This window comes from Phalacrocorax aristotelis, chromosome 3 (genome assembly GCF_949628215.1).
Source record: "Phalacrocorax aristotelis chromosome 3, bGulAri2.1, whole genome shotgun sequence".
Taxonomy (NCBI): domain Eukaryota; kingdom Metazoa; phylum Chordata; class Aves; order Suliformes; family Phalacrocoracidae; genus Phalacrocorax; species Phalacrocorax aristotelis.
In genome coordinates, this window is record NC_134278.1 from 4,522,076 (window position 1) to 4,544,851 (window position 22,776).

The window sequence follows — 22,776 nt, forward strand, 5'->3', positions numbered from 1 at the left end:
ATGCCAGGTATCTACTGAAAGAAGAAATAAGTTTTTATTATTTCAGTTTAATAACAATGTAAGTTTGTTCTTTCAGATATAAAAGTCAACTGGTTTTGCATTTGCATATCCTGAATTGCACTTTCATAGGTAGGACAACGTGGGAAAGCTCAGAAGATGACACCTATATTTTAGCCTCTTACTACTGTTGAAAATAACAGAGATGACAGTTTTGGAAAGAGTGGAACAAAATGATCTGGCCAGCATACGCCACTTTTGCATCATAGATACTTTCTTGTCCTTCTTTTATCTTCCTTTCATCTTGATTTTTATCATATGAAAAGCTTGTTGTTGTTTCTCATTTTAATACAGAGAGAAACAATCATTCAGAGTACACAAGAGGAAATTTATGAAAACACCTAACATGTAGAGTTAATGCTGTGAACATTTTCAACAAGGACTTTTATAGCAGTAAGATCAGTAATTCAGTGTTGGGTATCTAATATCTAATGTTGTTGGTAGGGTAAAAGTCTGAAAAAAAGCGAGTGGATTCCTAGTCCTGGTGTGCCATTTAATTTCACTCCTAATCTCCACTGTGCAGGATGAGAGGGTGAGGATAATTAGCCATCAGAGCACACTCATGGCATGTGGTGGACTTTCCATCACTCAGGGTCCTTAGATGATGCTTGGCTGTCTTTTCAGAGAAATATGCTCCAGCTCTACAAGAAGCTATTAGAAACTTCATGAGGCGAGATTCACGCTCTGTAGGAGGTCAGAGAAGGCTGCCACAATAGTCCCTTCTGGCCTTAAAAACCCACCAATTCACACACTGATCCAGAGAGGACAACGCTTGAAGGTCTGGCCTTCAGAACATGTTCCCGCCTAACTCTGCAAGCTGTTTCTTCTTCTTATTATTATTATTTTTATTTACATTTAACTATATGAAATAATTAGCCAACTAATTAATCCCGTTTACAAGCTTTGTCGGATTCTTCAGCTGTCAGTCATGCCCGAGCCCCGGGCCGGCGTTGAGCCTCAGCTCCCTCCTTCATCTGACTTGGTCTCCATGGCTACAGGCTGCATCTGCTGACACCCCACTCTATTTACTGCTTAATTAAGAATTTCACGCTCAGCCCTTATCTGCTGCTAAGAACAAGAACACACTGTTAAGAAACTCCAAATTTAGGCTGCTGCACAAGGAAAGCCTTTCTTGTCTTCCTGACTGCGTGGAGCCTCTTTAACTACCCTCTTGGCAACTGCGCTGCCACCCTTCAATCAAAAATCATTAAATGGGGCAGAGATAATGAGCATGTAGCATATCAAAAGGAGGATGTTTGCTCGGGCTAAGGAGGAAAAGCTGTAAGGGCCTATAAGCAGCCGCCACTTCAAAGGGAGAAGGGGCTGATAAAGAGTCATTTGTTCCTGTTTGACTTATGTAAAAGGTCTGGTATGCTGGAGTCCCGTCTCCCAGACGCGGGTCCCCCCTCTCGGTACTCGTGTGTCAGCAGTCAGGCAGCTGGGCGCAAACAGCATCAGCCCAAGCATATAATCACTTGACTCCATGCAGACAATGGGCACTTGTAGGGGGTGGCGGAGGGAGGGCTGGGGGACAATGGGAAGACAATTATTGCAGCTGCTCGGGAGGGCCATAATTCTTCCTGCAGAAAGTAGCCGGCTCTTGCAGGGCGGAGGGGAGAGCTCGAGCGTATTAGTCATCCTCCGACTTTTGGAAGCACTTCGCCGCGCCGGTGGGGTTTCGACAGCTGCTGGTGTACCGCCTCTTTCCAATAATTGTACATTCTGGCAGGGGTCAACTTACTTTTGACCCTCTGCCTTTGTGCCCATCAGAAAGCCTTTTAGGGCAAACGGTGGGGAAGTGGCAGGGGTGCATTACATCCAAAATTAACGTCAGTAAATACGTATCAGATGCCAGCTCATTCACAAGCAGGCTTCTGAATTCACACAGCCTTTTGCTCAGGCCTGCATGGCGGGGGGAAAGGGGAGAGAAGGGGAGGGAAGACCCCATGGCTGAGAAGCTATTGTTATTCAAACGAAGCAGGCAGCTGAATGAAGCCACCTTGGCCAGCAGTTTGCATCAGGTTCAGGCTTTCTCCTTGCCCCCCCTGCTTCCATCAGAAATTGCCCAGTGTCGTGAGCAAATGTTTGTTTATCTTTGGGGGAGAAAGAGAGGTCTGTCTAACACAGAAGGCAAGAAAATATACCGTATGGAGGGGATTAAAGGAGTTAAGCTGCCCTGACGCTTTGCACCCTCGCGGTTTTGTAAATTAGACCTTGGCACGTGACAGTGCAGGGGACGTGAATGGGGAGAAATAATTGTAATGGAGAGCTTTTCTTCGATGTGGGCTACCTAGGCAATGATCCTGTTAATGAAGGTACTCACTGCTACCTGCATACATCAACCCTGTTAACTAACCCATGAGTCCCTTTGAAAATAATCTTTTCAGACCATTTTAAAGGAATCAGCACTGAAGTATAGATAACCCCATGTCCTTGCTGCATGCCGGGTGAGGGGGAGGCGAGGAAGCTCGGGGCATCCTGTGCCAGTCATTTCTACATTGGCAGCTTTGCTCTGACATTATTCATCTTCATAGCATCATCCTGATTTTCTCTGGGGCACCCCATGTTTTGAGAGAAGTGTTCCTCAAAGGTCACTGATGGGCACTGAAATGGGCACTGAATTGCTGAGACATTGATGGGTTGTGGCTCAGCCACGTTTCAGGAGAGTGGACCTAACATGACGTGACCATGTTGAATCAGAAAAACTTACTGTTACAAGGGAGGTGGAAAAAAGTCACACTGGGACATCTGGGATATTTTTAGGAGAAATATCCTGTGTAAATTACAATAATAACATCATGAGCTTTTAAAGTCTGTTACAAATACGAGCATATGGTGCCACAGTGTGGTACTGCTCCTTGGTTAAGGTCTCTGGGTAATACTGGAACTGGCTGAAAACCAGAGGTGGTGTTTCCTTTTTGTTCACTTTTCAAGTGTTTAAACCATTTTCTTTTGTAATGAAACAAAGTGTTGGCTTGCTCCATCTCCAGATTTCTCCTGTCTTTCTTCTCAGATTGAAGCGCTTGACACAAACATAGAAAACATCACTGAAAGGATTATCAGACTTTTTATTTACCCCAAATACATTTTTCAGTAGACATAACTTCTATGGAGATAGGTCATCCTGCTGACTTAGCTTAAGCTACTCATGTGTGAGTTGTTAAGAGGGCCTGAGGCCCAACCTCGCATTACTGCTGTGTCAGAAGCAGGTTTAGAGTCTCCATAGCTCTTCAAAAAAATAATTTAATTATACTTATTGTCTTTTCTAAATTCCTAAAGAATGATTTCACTTCCATTACACTCTGTGGGTTTTTGTAATTGTTTTGCATAGGAGAAAAACCAGGCCCTTAAGAATATTTGTTTCTAATATTAAAATACAGAAAATAAATAAACAAAGATATTTTCTGCAGCCTTATTGCTCAGGGGTAGAGGAGGATCCTAGGTGAAAGACCTAAAGAATGGAAGTTAATTTGTTACAGAGGACTAGCTGTTCAGGCATGAGTCTTCCAGCTAGATAATACTCACCCTTTATCAGTTGTTTCAGAAGGTCAGTTGACCAGATGTGGGCTCCTCAGTGGCCGCTGTGAAATTAAATGTCAGTTCTTAGCAAAGAGGTGCCCTTTGTAACGGGCACAAAGAGAAAAATCAGCCTTCTGGTGGATGAGCTCCCATTCTTCCGACCTGGCATGGCAGCAGAGAGACCAGGGAATGTAGCAGTTACAGAAGATGATTAAATGCCTTTATAATCTTATCAAGTATGGTCTGGTCAAGGACTCTGCGATCTCTGCAGGAAGAATTTCATGCCTTCACCACTGCCTCTGTAAATATTAATCTGCCATAAGCAAGAATCTGTGTCCATTAGCCCGAATCATTTTTTTCCCCCGTATCTCTCCTCACTGCAGTGTCCCCATGAAACCATACTTTTGGATACCTCTTGCAATAGAACCTGGTAGGGGATGACAAAATATCCTATCCCAGGTTCTCCTGTTTCTAGAGGTGTGTCTCGCTGTGTTGTTGATTGTGCTGTCTAAAAGTTTTGATTTTCCTGTGATGTATGTTAGCCCAATTGATGTTAAATAGCATGGAGTTGCTTGTTATTTGTAAGTCAGGCTATTGGAGCCATTTATCCTAGTTTCAGCCTTCCTAATATCCACAGGCAAAATTCCCCACCACTGCAAAGCTGATAAAAGACTAAGTTGCTCCTCCTTCATGTTCACTCAAGGAGCCCTGAACCAGAAGAAAGTTACAGGGAGTATCGTCAAGAAGGCCTATATTTATGATTCACAGCCCAAACATCCAGGAAGAACTGTAATAAGACAGAAAATTGATGAGCCTTATAAAGGTTTTATACAACTAAACCCCGGAGCCTTATAACTACATTTTGTGAAGAGTCACCTTAATTCAATGTTTACTAATGACGTCTTTTGTCTGCATTGCCTATATCTCTTCCTGTCCTGGACAAAAACAACGATAACATACTCGGCAGCAAAACAAAGCAACCAGAAGGACTATGTCACTGTAGTCTTGATAATTCCTAAGGCCTGTATCTCTCCTGTTTTGATCAGTTTTTAGGAGTATTTGTGGGAAATGGCAACAAAAATACTACTGATTCACAACCATTGCACTTTACACCCCATCAGCATAAACAATTCTGCGAGTTGCAGGGCTGTGGACAGTTCAGCCCGCGATTCCTGCACGCATGTGGAGGGTATAAATGACTTATAGTGGTTTGAATTGTCATGCTCTGTGGTTGGATGACACTTCAAATATGAGAAGCTTTTATCTTTGCCGTGACTCTGGACATGACTGTACTGCATCAAGTCTTGATGGTTCTTTCCTTCACAGTGTAAGGGGATTGAACCCCTTTATGAGGTCTATATAGCATATTGATCAAGTTTTAATGTCCCCGGGGGATTTAATTAGAACAGCTTTTCTCTGAACAGTACAAACACCCTTAATTACATGATTGCACTCTAGTGCCTGTAAAATTAAGCAAAAATACCCCAACAAATCTGACAAAATACATTTATTGAAAAAAAGGATAGTGTCAGGGCTTGGTCCTCTCACTTTTCCTAAGGCTAGTGTAACACCTTTAACTCCTGATTTGCCCTGCTGCAAGTGAGAAGAGAAGAAAGGTGACCATAACCATAAAAATACCCATAGAAGACTCTAAAAGCCACATGAACTCTGTTGTCAAAGACTTTAAATGAGCATCTTCATGTCATCTTCTCCTCAAAGGTTCACCTTGTGGCCACCCAAAGACATGACGCTGTTCAGTTTGAGCTCTATGTGATGATTTAGGGCAGGTTGGCTTGACTGATATGTGGATCAGACACAGTTACCATTGGGAGAGGAGGTGACACTGAAGAACAGGGCTGAGGCACCTGATTACTAATTAATCAGACATGGGAAAAACCTCATGGAATCAGTTTCTATTTAATTATGGAAGCCTCATTTGGCATAGGAGCATATGCTGCTAACTCAATCGAGCGCTTTCAACTGACATCAAATAGTAATTATCAGAAAGAATCAAGTTTTTTGATTATTCATACTAATTTATTGAACACTTAAAATTAATGAACCTCAGTTATTTTAAATTTGCTCAGTTGCACTGGGAGAAAAGGAGGGAGGTAGGGAAGGACGGTTTTCACAATTTAAAAGTACAGAGACTTGTTTAAAGATAAAATAAGTAAATTACAATATGGCATGAAATCCCATCGGTGGGTTTATACGCACGTAGGAAAGTTCCTGGTGTGTTCTGGAACTGAGGAAAGTTCTGACAATGGCTTCATTTATACAATTCTTCTACACCCAAAAAAATCTTCCAATGACATTTTAGGGTCACCATAAGGGGTTGAGCAGTGGACAGGAGATTTATCTGTTTGTCAGAGTGTTTCTATTTTAACCTGTGGTTGTTCCAGTCTGGTGACTGAAAGGAAGTGCCTTTATATGCTGCTGGAGGTGAAACGGAGGAAGCCTTTTCGCTGGGTCTGAAGCAGTTTTCTCCTGCTCCTCTTAGTTTGATTTGCATTATCCTGGCCCTTCTCCTGCTGACAATATACTGGCACAAAGGTTACAACTGTGATAATTGCTTCTGACCTCTTTTCACAGTAGAGAACACAGGGTCCCTGTCTTCAGTCTATAAAGTCTGACTAATTAAAGCATCTCTTTCAGATACCAGATTTTTGGGGAAAAAAGAAATCAAAACCAAACTACAAAACAAAAGCTGTAATTCGCTGTTTGAGCCAGTTAATACATTATGCATTCAATGGTGTAATATCGCTTGTGTTAGTAGAACTGCTGTGGATTTATAGTGGGATAAATGAGATTTGTGTTCCAGCCTAGAATTTCTGATTGTTGAATGTTTTCTTTTAGCTGTTTCTAATGAGTCGTCTTGAGACCCTCCATATCTGTAAATTAAAATGTGTTTCTTTAATCCTTTCTCAAAGTACAAAAAAGACAAAAATGTTTAGAAAGCATGTCTAGCCCCTATAGTTCTTTAAAAAAAAATCTGTTTGTTAGAAATGTAAAATGTCAGAAAATCACGTGTCGCAATAGATTTATTATTATACTTTTTTGTGTTAATTTGTAAGGCCTTGCTGTAACTCCCTAAAATTCTGTGTTCAGTCACAGGAGCTGACTTGATTCAGGTCACGCTGAAAGAGAAGGAAGGAGTGGATTTACCTACCTCAGGTGCGTGACAGTCTGTGTCTGAAAGGCTTGGTCTGGGAGTCACACCATTTCTTTTTTACTACTTTTTCAGAAATAGATTGCTATTTTTCACTTCAATATTTTGCACATCTATCAACCCAACAGGGGTTCTTGGCATTCATTTAAGCATTTCATTGAATCATATCTACCATTGCTGATGATAAATGTGTGATTCCACAGCATAAAAGACTATAAACTTTTGTTAAGAAATACCACAGCAGATCAGAAAGGTCATGCAGAATGTAAGAATATAGTGTATTTTAGTGCTCCATAGTGATCTTAGTGTAATAGTCTGACATTACTGCACAGTTACATGTTGAATCAGACAAAAATATACACCAGAGACAAGAGAGACCTCCAAAGTATGGTCTTACTTCCATAACTGCCTTGCTGCGTATTAACAAGGATCATTTAAGTGGCAATAGGGTTTAAAGACATTTTTCAGAGTGTTTCCCCTGAACAAACAAGTAATGGAAAGACAGGCCCAGCCTTAAGGAGCCCCACCTGGGTTTAATTTCTCTGTGTTCCCCTGTGCTGGCAACAGAGGGTTTTTCTACTCCACAATGTTAGCGAGTGGGATCTAGCCCCCCACAATTAGGCATGAGCTTGCCCCTCTATTTTCAATACCTAATGAAGCCCTCCTCAGGGTAAAAAAAAAAAAGAGCCAGAATTTCCTTTGCAGTGGTAGGACAGAGGTAGGTGCTTGTAGAGGCCTCCAGAGGGAGGCCCTGCCTGCGTTAGTTTAGGGTTTACTAAACTTAGTGTACAGGATTTCCCCCTGGAGGCTTTCCTTCCTCTCTTGATGGCAGAGCAAACTTAGGCAATTAATTTATGAAGACTGGCTCATTACCTGCCTAAAATACACATGCAAGTTAAACACCTACATTTTGTGAACTAAATTTCTCCCAGTATTTTCCTGATGCTGAGGATCAGAAGCTTCCTTTTAGATTGAGCTGAAAAATAAATCTTTGGGGAATGAGCAGCAGTTGCCACGTGCCTCAGTCAAACTGTTTTTCCAAGGCAGGTCTTCATTACCCCTTGCAATGGGAAGACTCCTGTTTTTCTGAGGGCTAACAAGCTTCTGAGAGTTGATCACTTATTTTTTAAAATCTTTCATACTTTGGGAACTTGTGGAAATTCCCATACACTGGGAATTCAATCTGCTTTCTACAGCACTGGGGGAGAAAAAATACATGAGAAGAGTTAGGACTTTCTGGTGGGGTTAGTCACCATTTTGATCCAAGCACAGATGACTGGCTTTTATTTTCACTTGTTCATCTAACTTTTGTGTTCAAAGTGCTCAGAGCTTTGCATGGCATAAATAAAAATAATGAAGCAGTTGTTTGTGAAGCATATTCACAAGGTATATCATAAGCTAAGTATAACAAACCTCAAGATTTGCTTTGCTTTTGATGGGTCCCAAAGAATTTGAATCTGTTTTTTCCAGTTATCTCCCTGCCCTTTAACTTTGAAAATGTGGTCCTGGGAGAGATCTTTTTTTCCCATTGGGCAGCTTCCTTTCAGCACGGAAGATAACAAAGAGCAGATAGTGTTGCTTCATCAGTGACAAGAGGAGGATCTTAATGCCACAGATGCTTGGCTATCAAAGAAATGATAATTCTCCCAGCTACTGAAAATGATAATTCTGCCTTTGTATGTCCTGTTTTGTAGTTCCTTCTGAACCTGTCTTGAAATGGTCACACCCAGAGACATGGAACGATGTGGAAGAAGGCTGGGGTGGATCCAACCACAGCATCCCAGGCCCTGGGGAGGACGTTATCATCTTACCTAGTAAGGAAGGAATGAAAGGTGTTTAATTCCTGTCGGGGTGCTGGGGTCTATTTACATAAGGATAAGTATTTGTGTTGCAACATGGGCCCCTTGGCACTAGTGTCCATTCTAGTGTGCGCAGGACACCAAATTTGTTCCTCGTCACACTGATATCTTAGCTACAGTACAAAAGTGTGATTTTTGGCACAGAATAGTAATTCTTTTCCATTTACACATACACACAAACACACATACTTAGTTACTCATACTGATATCCAAGCTTAATTATATGCAGGGACATTATTGCCAGAGCACAAAATTTGCAAGACCTGAAATTGCAGCTCACAGAGTGCTCGTGCCTTGACCCACCTCTCTGTGTTTTGTGCAGGGACCATATTTTGCATTTCCACAATTATACCACCTTCCATTTTATTTTCCTGTTGCGATTCCTACTACCAGTGATACTCTCTCAAACCATTTGCTGCGGGTGCCTCCTAGATGTTTTAGCCTATGCCTGTTTCAGTCTCAGACTTGAGTTACATTTAAATCCCAGCTCAGTTTACAACCTTATTGCATGAACAACCTTCTGAATTCTAGCAAAAATATTAGTCAATTTGCAATGAACTCTGGAGGAGAAAACTTGTGATAACCTTTTTACCTAATAGCTGCTCCTGCTCTGATCAGGAGGTTGGACTAGGTAATCTCCTGAGGTCCCTTCCAGACGTAATTATTGTATGATCCTATGAATACTGTGTGGTATGTATCTGAAATACTCTGGGACCCGGTGCTGGCTCCTCTTCGTTTGTTTGAAGCCAGGCAAGTCTCTTTGCCTACTGCAGCTTCGCTTCTGGAAGTTGAGATAACTCTGCTCCATATCTCTTCCACCTGGTTTTGATTTTGTGGAAGGAAGTTTCTGATGCTTTGTGTTGGCATTTGGGTGTGGAGCCTCAGTCATGGTTAGGACTTCTCTTTGCTCTGTCATTAAAAGTAATATATATACAATTTCAGATTAAATTAAGAATTATGTTCAGACTTCTATGAATATTTGGTTTAATCTTCAGTTTTCTGACAAATGTTAAAAAAAACCCATGTTGTTTGAAATAATGCTTTTCTTCACTTACTTTAAACTGAAGAGTAGATAATTTCCACTTTCTGATTAGGTCCCTATTTCTTACCAAACAAGCACAATGTTTTTTTTTCAGTTTTGTCATATCACTACCTATAATGCATAAATATGTTTAAGTGTAAGCTCAGAGGCCAGAGAAGGCACAGAAATGTCCCCCCAGGGGTTTGTTCACTTCCTGTAGGTCCTGTGTCCTATGTGCATCTAAGGTAACAGTAAGCGCTTGTGTTTAGTCATCTTAACCTCTTTCTCGTCATAACAGTTAGCAGAGCTGGAAGAGTTACTGAGCTGACCAAATGTGGGTATCTAACGTGAACTGAGTTGTTCTTCACTGATGGTATTACATGTAGAGCTCCAGGGCTCAAGTCACTTGCTTGTATGAAGATCTCTAGTGTTGTTTGAAGAACTCCAGGACTTCTGCCTAGCCAGGTGAAACCCCAGATGGTCACAGGCATCCCCTATGTCGTGTCTGGCAGTCCTGTGTGAGGTGTCAAATACCCAAGGGCATTTCAGATAGTATTAAAAGCCTAAATCAATTTACTATGGTGGGACCTTAGACACCTAGCTCCCATCAGACAGCTCAGTTCAGGTGCCATAAATTGAGGCCTGAATCTCATTTTTTCAGAGCCTGTTCAGCAGCACATGAGATATGAACCCAGCTTGCAGTTAATACATGTTCTCTGAACCATGATGTGAAGGTCTTAATCTATTTCCCTTGACAGTATAAGCAACGCTAACATCCATGGAAAGGTCCTGCAAGTGGGAAGATGTACCAGAACAAGGGATTGACCCTGAATCTCCAAGTCCAAATGCAGTACCCAAAACACTGGATTTGTCTTGTATCAGCACTGGTGTGGCCAGCAGGAGCAGGGCGGTGATGGTGCCTCTGTGCTCGGCACTGGTGAGGCCCCACCTCGAGTAGTGTGTTCAGTTTTGGGCCCGTCACTACAAGAAGGACCTTGAGGTGCTGGAGTGTGCCCAAAGAAGGGCAATGAAGTTGGTGAAGGGTCTGGAGAACAAGTCTTATGAGGAGCGGCTGAGGGAGCTGGTGGGGTTTAGCCTGGAGAAGAGGAGGCTGAGGGGAGACCTTATTGCTCTCTACAACTACCTGAAAGGAGGTTGTAGTGAGGCAGGAGTTGGTCTCTTCTCCCAAGTCACTAGCGATAGGACAAGAGGAAATGGCCTCAAGCTGCGCCAGGGGAAGGTTAGGTTGGCTATTAGGAAAAACTTCTTCACCGAAAGGGTAATCAAACAATGGAACAGGCTGCTCAGGGAGGTGGGAGTCTCCATCCCTGTAGGTATTTAAAAGAAGGGTAGATGTGGTGCTTGAGGACATGGTTTAGTGGTGGACTTGGCAGTGATAGGTTAGCGGTTGGACTCAACGATCTTAAGGGTCTTTTCCAACCTTAACGATTCTATGATTCTATGACTCTATGATTCTCTTCCAACAACATTACTCCAGCCATACCACTGGTACTTCATGTTGAACATGTTCCTGCTTCACATTCAGAAACGCAGAAAATGTCCTTTCTGTCCTCCGCTCCCCGTTTCCTACTTCACTCTCACCTCCTTATGCAGGCATTAAACAGTGGCCATTTCTCATAGAATCATAGAGTCATTAAGGTTGGAAAAGACCTCTAGGATCATCAAGCCAACTGTCAACCCAACACTACCATGTCTCCTAAACCATGCCCTGAAGTGCCACGTCTACACGTCTTTTAAATACCCCCAGGGATGGTGACTCCCCCACCTCTCTGGGCAGCTTGTGCCAATGCCTGACCACTCTGGCAGTAAAGACATTTTCTCTAATATCCAATCTAAGCCTCCCCTGATGCAGCTTGAAGCTGTTTCCTCTTGTCGTATCACTAGTAACTTAGCAGAAGATGTGCTTTGCTCTCTTTTAGATCCTCTTGCCATTGCTGGATTTTGCATGCCATTGTGTATTTTGTCCTTCATAGCTCTCCAAGAACAAGGCCAGAGGCAACACCAGATCATCTCTTTCAGTTTCTTGTGTATCACATCATAACCATTTCACCTATATCAGCCCATAATTGTCAAAAGACTAAATAATTTCAGTCTTCAAAGACATATGCCAGATACAGAGATGAAGAGGCACAGAGGCACTTGACTAAGTAGCTAAGGCCTCTGCACTGACAGTGAGTTAATTACACATGGTGTGCTCAGCTGGTCACTGGAGGTAAATCACAATCTCCACAGAAAAGGAAAGTAAGAAATAAATCTAAAAAAAAAGGTTTGGCTAAGGATTTGGAGTCTGTTGTTTAGATCAAGGGAGTGGAAGCTGGATGCTGAGGTTGCGATGGTCCTTTGCTGCACTGCAAACTCACCTATGAATAAAGCTCCTCTGTGCTTCCTGCAAAGGTGAGTGTAAAACTCTAGATAAAAACAACTCATTTTAGCTGCCACACGAGATATTGACCATGGCCTTTGTCACATACCACAAGGCCCTTCATGACTAAGCTGTGCCTGAAGCATTGCACATTGCTACCCACAGCCCAGCCCAGCTGATCTAGTTCTAGGACTGGAAACACTACCGCTGCATCAGCATGCTGGTATACTAGAACTAATTAGCTCTCCTGAGAGGCAAAGCTCATTAGCTCAGGCCTGGTGCTGTGCAGCATGACCGCACAGCCTTTGGGGTCAGAACTCATGTCTCCTGAATTTAGAGCAGCGAAGGTTTGGTCAGTTTAACTGGGGAATGTCTGCACTGTGCTGAAGGGTGTGGTATAGGGATTCTCTCTAGTGTACTGGTGCTTGCTGGTTGGGAGGCAGCAAGATGAAGGTTGGACTATTAGATATAATCTGTTTTTACTGTGGACAAGAATGTTCCCTGACTATGAGAAACTGAGGAGCCAGGACAATAAAGGTTGCCCAAAACCAGAATGCAAGTTGTTGCCTGAGCAGAATGAGACCTGGGAGTTCCCGGTTCTGAATCACTGTGTTCAGCTGCTTAGAGCAGGGTCATCCACAGTGTACAATAAAACTGTCCTGCTCTTCAAACTTTGCTTTGCTGAACAGCAAAACCACAGCAAAATACTTAATGGTTGAAATGTAAAGAGGCAAATGTTATGTGAAAATGCACTATCTGCTTTGACCACCGGAGAGCCTTGGACTGGTGCAGAGTCATGCATAACCTATCAGCAATAAAAATCTCTTAGCTCCTATCACTAAAATACATATCTGTGTTCGGTTGGTGAAGAAGAAACTATTCTCCTCTTCAGTGCCTTTCTGGAATTATCCTTCAGTTAAAAGGAGTGTGGCCAGCAGGGTGAGGGAGGTTATCCTCCTCCTCTACTTTGCTGCAGTCTGGCCACACTGGAATACTGCGTCCAGTTCTGGGCCCCCCAGTGCAAGAAGGGCAGGGAACTGCTGGAGCAAGGCCAGGGGAGAGCTGCCAAGGGGATCAGGGGCTGGAGCATCTCCCTTGTGAGGAAAGGCTGAGAGACCTGGGTCTGTTCAGCCTGGAGAAGAGAAGGCTGAGGGGGGATCTCATCAATGCCTATAAATATCTGAAGGGCGGGTGTCAGGAGGATGGGGCCGGGCTCTTTTCAGTGGTGCCCAACGCCAGGCCAAGGGGCCACGGGCACAAGCTGGAACACGGGAAGCTCCACCTGAACATGAGGACAAGCCCCTTCCCTGTGTGGGTGCCAGAGCAGGGGCACAGGCTGCCCAGAGAGGCTGTGGGGTCCCTTCCCTGGAGACATTCACCCCCCGCCTGGACGCGGTCCTGTGCCCCTGCTCTGGGTGTCCCTGCTCAAGCAGGGGGTGGGGCGGGATGGTCTCCAGAGGTCCCTTTCAACCCCCACCATTCTGTGATTCTGTAATTTTAGCCCAAGAACATAAACATAAACACAAACTGCCTGTCACCCAATCTATTTTGAGAGAGAATGGCTCCGTTGCATGCCTGTCTTTTCTGATCATACTCCCTCTACTTTCTTTTTACTCTCCCTCTTCATCCTTGCTGGCCTGGAGGTGTTGAAACACTTATTGGAAGTGGGAGTTAACAGAGTGCAGGGTCTTAAATTGGAGTCATAGTCATCATTGGTGTGATAAGGGCACTGGATGCATTGCTCAGATGAAGGCACCTAAGACATCGTTGGGCAAGATGAATTTTCAGCCCATTTGTCATACCTTGCTTTGCTACCACAAGTGTGTATATGAGTTTCCAGGTGCAAGAAAGTCAACCCCTTGCTTGGGTCCAAAATCTAAAATGAAATCAACAGTTTTAAAATTTATGTTTAATTGTGGCTTTTTATGGATGTTTCCCTTTCCATTTCCACTGGCTTGTGCATATTCTGCTAAACTCAGAATGACTCCAGATAGTTACAGAAAAGGAGTTTGTTCTCATGAGAACAAGTGTTCTGCAAACCACCCAAACTTTGTGCTGTTGTACACACACAAAAATAAGAAATTGTGATTCACTCCTGGCGAGATGTAGCTGTGTCTCTCTCTCCGCTGTCTTTTAGTTACTTAAAATTCTCTTCTGGGAGCCATCCATAATGATTTTTAGGTTGAAAGCCAAGCCATGGGCCTACTTCTGGTATACTGTTCATTACTGGATAATTCCTTTCAGCCCCCAAAGAACAGTTTTAGAGTCTATAAAACAAATAATATTGCTCATTTCTAGTGTGAAGAAGTGCAGGGGAAGACTTTGGCCTGGGCCTGACACTGCTGAAATCTCAGACTGAACATGGATTCCCAGAGTTCACTGAAGAGCTAGGGCACTGCCTAAACTTAGCTAGTGAAGGCTTCAATTTTCCTATTTAAAAAAACAAGCAAAATTGCATCACTAGGGCTGCCTCATGGACTGATTTCAAACTTTCCTAAGTTTGAAAATCTAGAAAACACGTGTTAGCAAAATATTCATATAAAAACCCAAGTCTTTGTGTCGCTGCTGGGTGTCTGCCTCGCATTTAGAATGTGCTTTTTGGAGGGCTTGGAAACTGGGGATGTGTACTAAGTTATTCAATCTTTTCCCTGTTTTGAAAACGTTGCTGAGACTTCAGGAGTTCATAGACTTCTTTGTATGAGGATGAATTTCACTTCAACAGAGGTGGGTCCCTCATGTTAAAGTGAGTTTTAGTGTTGATGTGTTACAAGTATCCTCAACGTCTGAGTCCCTGGAGGATGCAAGCCTCTTCTAGCACCAGCTGGAAAGCTTTAGCTCAGGCTGCAACTATTTGTTTGCTGGAGGTTCATCCTCTAGAGCCGCAGCCATCCCACAAGGACCTCTCACATGCATCAGACTTCAGTAGTCCCACCACCTTGAAAAACAAGCTGGGTGAGTTTAGTCATGCCATTTTGGCAGCCAGCAGTGGCATTAGCTTCTCAAGCCCTTGGATTTTCGAGGCTTTGGTTTATGGTTTTCAGTGTGACACACTCCTGATGCAGCACGCTATGGGTGGAAGGAGAACATATTATAATTCCAGGCAATGGAATGCTGTTTTGAAGGGTATTGATATGATATCATGTAGCCTCTGGCAATTTTTCTTTTTTTTTCTTTTTTTCTTTTTTTTTTTCTCACTGGTGGAATTCACTCTGTTATTCATTTTCTGATTTTGATTTTCTTTGAACTGTTTCTGTTTGAAGAGATGAATGCTGGAGTACTGTATCTCATATAATAGCTCTTCTGTTGTGCCTGATTTCCATTCAATGGTATGCTATGGTGTTTTATATAGCGATGCGGTTGATCAAAGGCATTTTGTGTCATTGCTGGAGTCATTAGCGACTTCTCACTATTGTACATCTGAACATTAAGACTGTGGCATACCTGTGAGCTTTTGTCTAAAGGAAGTATATGTGTAATGAAACATAGCCCTGTTTTCAGGCTCAAACTGTGGTTTGCTGGAAGTCGATGCTTGCTATTATGTGAATATCTTGGAGAAAACCAACTGCAGTTTTTATTTCTCTGAAGGTAAATCCCTTGAGCTCAGTGACCTAAAGTTTATGATTTTAACCCCTTAGTCATCATCTCCCTCTGCTACTTAAATTAATGTATTCTGTAAGGTCCGTTGAAGGAGCTCTCCTTTAAATGTTTGCTTTTCTCCTCAAGCGTAGAAAGACTTTTTCCCTTGAAGGAGTGTTCTGTTGTTTCTACAGAGCAACATTTCACCCTCCGAGGACTTCACACTCTAGGCATCACACCACAGAGTGTTGATTTTTTAAACTGAGGAAACTATAAGTTTGCAGAGATATCTCTGAATGGGAGAATCTCTTACTCCTGTGTTTCAAGGCTCACATATATGATGCTACTGTTACAGAGCAGTCAGCATTTCTTTATAAAACCTTTTTTAGAAAGATGTGCAACTCAGCAAAAATATCTGTTCTAGACTGAGACTTGACATATAAATGGTATGCCTAGGAGCACTTCTTCTTTTCCTTGTAAAAATGTTTCAGTCTGTGTTTGATGAATATACTTATGGCCTTTGTCAACTGCAGCTTTTTGCCACATTCCTGAGCCGTGATTTCACAAACTAGATTCCCCTACTGTCTGAGATATCATTTTAACAACATCTTCCCCCTTATTCTCTTCTCTCTGTTTCATATCCTCACATACTGTGCTTTCACTTCTCAGCTCTGCAGGGCATAGGACTATACCTGTCCTGTAAAGAGATTATAGGCAGGAGTTTCTTCATGCCTGTTAAAAATGTATCAGGTACTAACAGTATGAGATTTTGGGGAAAAAAAAAGATTATACTTGCTCTGTAGAGACTTATTACATCTGAATGCTGTGAAAATTTTGCATGCTTGAAAGATCCTTCAGCCCAAGGTTGCAGGGAATTTCTTTTGAGATAGGGTGTTCAGAGTAACAATGGTTGTTGCACTACTTGGCATAGTCCTTGAGAACAGGAATCCTGGGTTTTCAGGGTGTCCTTTGCTGATGTCCAGAGAGAAAGAAGGAAAAAAAATGGGAAAGGAAGAGGTGGGAAGACTGAGTTAAAGGGATAGAGTAGGAACATTTATGTAAGAGAGAAGCAAATCTGCAAGCAGACCCAGAACCCCAGACCATGCAGAAGTTTTTTATCCCTTGAAGCTCTGAACCTTCAAGGCTGCAAAACCAAAGAATCCAAAGCTATGAAATGCTATAATTAAAGACAGCCTACCCATATATTTTTTTTCAGTCTGCTTCTGAGTGTGCTTTGTGTAAGTTTTGATTATGTTTCCTGCAAACCGGACTTGGAAAAATTCTTCAACCTGTGTGCTAAATGGCCTGAGTCAGCCCCTAATAACATTTTTCTGGGGAAGGAACTTTTTCTGTGCTGCCTGTTACGTGGTCATTTGTGTCTTCATCCAAAGCAGGTGCTAATGGCTATAGGCAGAAGAAAAACTGTGAAGAAGTTGATCAACTTCCCAAAACACTGTATGGCTCTTCCTATGTTACACACCAAAACTGTTTCAAGTGGCCCATTCTCACTGTTCTGTCAAAATCCACTGGAAGATATGTGTATTCCTTAATCTTTCCTGTTTTATATATCTATGCCTTCCAATAAATGCATATGAGAGCAATGAAAGTCATAGCAAATCTCTGGGCAGGATTTGACCTTTGCCATTATGTTGAAGATTCTTATTTTCTGTAAGTTTTTTAATGAAAGTCACAATCAGATCATCTCATTGAACCCTAAATCATCTCATTGAACACTTTGTTAAGGAAATACCTTGCTTTTCCTTCTTCCAGGGACTTCTACTGACTCAGAGATGCACTGTACCAGGAAACTCTTATTCTTGTCAGTGTGGAAAGGAGGGAGGTGGAAACCACAATTTAAGGACCTGAGCTGGTTTCCAGTGCAATCACCTGAAAAGCTCCCAGTGACATCAAAGAGCAGTCGATGTGTCCTGAGGGTCAAATTCACCTCTGTGTGGTGGGCTACCTCTAAATGATGCACCATTTACATCTGTCCTCGTGTCCTATTTGGAAAGCTTAAGTGGTATTTAAAAGGTTCACAGGCTGTCGACTTGCAGCGTTAGGAGGCAGCAGTGATGTTGCCATTTTGCTCAATCAACAACAGTCCCCACTCTGTTCTGCAATATGAAAAATATGTTCTTTGTTTTGTCCTTAAGGATAAAATCATAGAATAGAATCACAGAATGGTTTAGGTTGGAAGGGACCTTTAGAGGGCATCCAGTCCAACCCCCTGCCATAAGCAGGGACATCTTCAACCACATCAGGTTGCTCAGAGCCCCGTCCAGCCTGACATGGAATGTTCCCAGGGATGGGGCATCGACCACCTCTCAGGGCAACCTGGGCCAGGGTTTCACCACCCTCATAGTAAAAAATGTGTTCCTTATATCCAGTCTAAATCTGCCCTCTTTTAGTTTAAAACCATCACCCCCTGTCCTGTCACAGCAGGCCTTGCTAAAGAGGCTGCCCCCACCCTTCCTACAGCCCCCCTTCAAGCCCCGAAAGGCCGCAATAAGGTCTCCCCGCAGCCTCCCCTTCCCCGGCTGCACAACCCCAGCTCTCCCAGCCCGGCCTCGCAGCAGGGGGGCTCCAGCCCTCGGAGCATTTCTGTGCCCCCCCTGGCCCCGCTCCAACAGCCCCGTGTCTGTCCCGTGCTGAGGAGCCCCGAGCTGGAGGCGGCGCTGCAGGGGGGTCTCACAGAGCGGGGCAGGGGGGCAGGACCCCCTCCCTCGCCCGGCTGCCCGCGCTGCTGGGGATGCAGCCCCGGGCACGGCTGGGGGTCTGGGCTGCGAGCGCACGTTGCCGGCTCCTGTCCAGCCTTTCACCCCCCAGCACCCCCAAGTCCTTCTGGGCAGGGCTGCTCCCCACCCCTCCACCCCCCAGCCTGTGCTGATCCCGGGGGCTGCCCCGACCCACGTGCAGGACCCTGCACTGGGCCTTGTTGACCCTCCTGAGGTTCTCCCAGGCCCACCCCTCCAGCTTGTCCAGGTCTCTCCGGATGTCATCCCGTCCTTCTGGTGTGTCGACTGCACCACCCAGCTTGGTGTCATCTGCAGGCTTGCTGAGGGTGCCCTCGATCCCACTCTCTGTCGGATCTGATGAAACAGTGCTTCCCCTGGTCACTGTTAACAAACTATTATTAGGGAATGAGTAGTTCTGTGAATAAAGAATTGGAGAATCATAGAATCATTTAGGTTGGAAGAGACCTTTAAGATCATCGAGTCCAACCACAAACCTAACATTGCCAAGTCCACCACTAAATCCTGTCCCTAAGCGCTACATCTACACATCTTGTAAATACCTCCAGGGATGGAGACTCAATCACTTCCCTGGGCAGCCTGTTCCAATGCTTGACAATCCTTTTGGTAAAGAATTTTTTCCTAATATCCAATCTAAACCTCCCCTGACACAACCTGAGGCCATTTCCTCTTGTCCTATCACTTGTTACTTGGGGTAAGAGAGTGACACACACCTTGTTACAGCCTCCTTTCAGGTAGTTGCAGAGAGTGTCCTTTTCTCCAGGCTTAACAACCCCTGTTCTGTTACCTGCTCCTCATCAGACTTGAGCTCTAGATCCTTCTCCAGGTTTGTTGCCCTTCTCTGGACACGCTCCAGCCCCTCAAGGTCCTTCTTGTCCCGAGGGGCCCAAACCTGAGCCCAGCATTCGAGGTGGGGCCTCCCCAGGGCCGAGCACAGGGGCCCCATCCCTGCCCGGCTCCTGCTGGCCACACCGGTGCTGACACAAGCCCGGGGGCTGGTGGCCTCCTTGGCCACCCGGGCACTGCTGGCTCATGCCCAGCCGGCTGTCAGCCAGCACCCCCAGGGCCTTCTCCGCCGGGCACTTCCCAGCCCCTCTGCCCCAGGCCTGGAGCGTTGCCTGGGGTTGGTGTGACCCAAGGGCAGGACCCGGCACTTGGCCTTGTTGAACCTCTTAAAATTGGCCTCAGCCCATTGATCCAGCCTGTCCAGGTCCCTCTGCAGAGCCTCCCTGCCCTCCAGCAGATCAACACTTCCACCCAGCTTGGTGTCATCTGCAAATTTACTGAGGGCGCACTCAATCCCCTCATCCAGATCATTGATAAAGATATTAAACAAAACCGGCCCCAACACTGAGCCCTGGGGAACATAATTTGTTAAGTCTGGGTTCCTGCAGATTGTGTTGATGTAAGCAAAGCTTTCCTCTTGGTCGGAGTGGAAGAGGTGGGCTTTTACACACAAAACCCAAGGCACCAAAGCCAGACTGCAGAGATGTAGAGGCAGGAGCAGGGTGTCACTGGAGTTGGGTTGTGGTGTGTGGCTTCAGCTTGTCGCTCTCATCACTGCTGTTAACACAGTGGGGACTTTCAGGCTCTCTGGGTCATGAAGCACCTATTTGATACTGTTGGGGTTTTTCACTTCCATCAATATTGTTCTCTTCAGTGCCATGAGGTAAAAATGCTGTCTTGGCACAGCTTAACTTACTTCTGTTTCTCTGCATTGGGTGATCAACATTTAATTTCATAAACAGAGCCAGATTCACCTAGCAAGACTAACATGTCTTTACTTTGTGGACCTTCACATGCATTCTTAGAGGTTCAAGCAACATTTGATGACACTTAAGCATGCAACAATATCATTATACATATGACGTTATTAATCATTTATCAGACTGCAGCCACACCATGGACCCTCAGCTGTAGATGAGGCTCTGGTTGTGGATGCTGCACAAACACACAAGCCCTGCTCCAGTGGTTCTAAGAAATAATCTAAATAAAGCAAAACGCAAGCAAAACTAACATTTTTCACCTCTATGCCGCATATTTTGGCAAGTAGTGTTGGTAGGATGCCATCATTCTCAACAACCCTCTGCTTTGTTTTTCAGACCGGACCATCCTGGTGGATACAGCTCTTCCCCCTCTGAGAGGTCTGTACATCCTGGGCACCCTCGAGTTCCCCAGCAACTCCAGCAATGTCCTGAGTGCAGCCTGTATCGTGGTGGTGGGGGGTATCCTGAAAGTGGGTAAGTGAGCACCCTCTCTTCTGGATGCCTGGGGTTTATTTTTGCTCTTGATGGACAGAGAAAGTGGGAAGAAAGACTGTATAGTGTTACTGTAAACATGATGGCCACCCTAATGCCACATAGCTATCTGGATATCTGCAATGTGAACACCCAGAATCCATGTTAAGCACAATGATTATCCACTGGAGCTAATTACCTGTTCGTTTTGTAGCAACATATTACATATCTATCTTCACCCCACTGAAGCTAACGGCAATACTCCTGATTTAATTATGGCTGAGATTTTATCTGATATGTATAAAAGTCCTCCCTACTTCATGTGGGGTTGCTTGATGAGACAACAATTCCTTAGGGCAGGATCTACCTAAATGTTCAGGCAGTGCCTGGCATCTGTGGGCATTAGTAAGACACTTTCTAGTGACACAGAAATATTTAAAGCTAACATAAACAGAGTCACAGAGAATCTCCAGAGTGCCTGGAAATCCCACTGTGGCATGAAACTGGCACAGCTGGATTCAGCACAGTTGTTCCTCTCATTCCTCTGTACAGAGGAGCACCAGGACTTCAGGGAGGTACCACCTTGCCCCTACTTCTAGCGGTTTCAGAGTCCCCAATGTCACTGGGGCTGTTCCAGATTATTTGCAACGGACAGGATCAGTGTTTTTCCATGCAGAAGTAATTACTCACATAATTCCCTTTAAATATTGAGGTTCCTAAAGCCAGGCATTGTATTTTCTTACAGGAATCCGTAAGACACTGGGATCACATTGTTGATCACTGCTTGACCTTTCTCAAGATTGGTTTCATGAACTTTAAAAAAAGAATTTGTTTGTGTAATCACCTCCTGAGGAAGTCTGCTCTGATATTTGTTTGTTGTTAATCTCAGGGGACTGTTTAGTTAATATAGTACTGGCCAGAAGAGTTATTTCACTGCCTTGTGTTTTTCTTTGGAAAAAGGGGTTTGAAAGCCTAATCTGGGAGGTTAATACATATATATACTTAAAAGAGTCTCAGTCATTTCTTACTTACACTCTTTTGTAGTTTAAATGTGGTTTCATATTGGTTTTAAGAAAAAGCATGTGTTCATTGCTAAAAACACTTATTAAAAAACATTGAGTCACTTCTTTGCTTCACAAACTCCCCTCCAGCACATCTGTGAGTAGTAATGATATTAAAAGCCAAACAGGTATTTGCAGCTGTTAAATCGTAGTCCAGCGTCTTCTGGAGAGGTATCCTTGCTCTGGTTTCAACTGTGAGATGATAGGCGGGTAGAGACTCTGCAAGTTTCCCACATCTTATAGTGGCTTCTACGTTTGCTTGTAAAACTGGGAGTGCATGCTTTTTTTCCCTTCCTCTGTCTCTTCCCATGTGTTTGAGGCCTAAAGGTAACTTCTTGGAGCCCATCTGTCCAATCCTGACTGTTCCATGCCCAAAGGAAGGTTTAGAAGCCCATCTGTCCAATTCTACCACACCCTAAAGAAATCCTGACACAAAATAGATAATGAGACAGTTTAGTAAACAGATTTAATAGATGTGGACATCAGCATTGCCTGAACAGGATCCGAGGTTGATATCATGTGAGCCAAATCCCTAGGTCCTCCTGTTGTGTAACATCTCCATGCCCTGTTTTCAGCACAGAAATCTTTGGTCACATGCTGTTGCTTCTAATTCAGACTTTCTGATAGAGCCCATGTATTTTGTTCAATTCAACTGATAGACAATAATGACAAGTTCTACAAACAAATCTTGGACTTTGGTGCCCTTCACAGCACTTGGAATCTTTTCTGTAGGGAAAAAAACATCAGATGGTAAAACATGACTATAAGTGATGATGAGAAATATATAACAAAGGGGAAAAATCAGTGTAAAATTGGAATTTACGAAACATCAACAAGAATGTAATTAATTTTATTAAAACAGTAATTTGCAGGGAAACGGGAATGAGGAAATACAGTGATAGTTGGGAGATCAGAATTATTGGGACACCTTTGTTCTTGGAGGGTTTGTCATCACTTTCGTCTTCAATGTGTGATCACAACCTCATGTGAATTGTGATCAGCAAAATCACTGGGAAATGTGAAATGATGAAAGCTCTGTAAAGGGCTTCAAGAAGTCTGTCAGAGCCCTCAGACAACCCAGAAGTAAAATGTGTGGATCTATCCCCACAGTAATTTCTCAGGGTTCTTCTAGGCCTTCTGT

The 22,776-nt window shown here is 43.8% G+C and overlaps 1 protein-coding gene across 8 annotated transcripts in view; it reads left to right on the plus strand.

The window, feature by feature from the left end:
* The window catches only part of PKHD1 (PKHD1 ciliary IPT domain containing fibrocystin/polyductin), a 277,932-nt gene that overhangs the window by 152,621 nt on the left and 102,535 nt on the right, over positions 1–22,776 (plus strand). For all 8 annotated transcript variants that reach the window (XM_075086582.1, XM_075086585.1, XM_075086584.1 and 5 more), the window contains 3 exons: positions 6,685–6,750; positions 8,440–8,559; positions 20,440–20,577. In XM_075086582.1, coding sequence (XP_074942683.1) covers positions 6,685–6,750; positions 8,440–8,559; positions 20,440–20,577 — 324 coding nt within the window. The remainder of the gene's footprint in view (positions 1–6,684; positions 6,751–8,439; positions 8,560–20,439; positions 20,578–22,776) is intronic.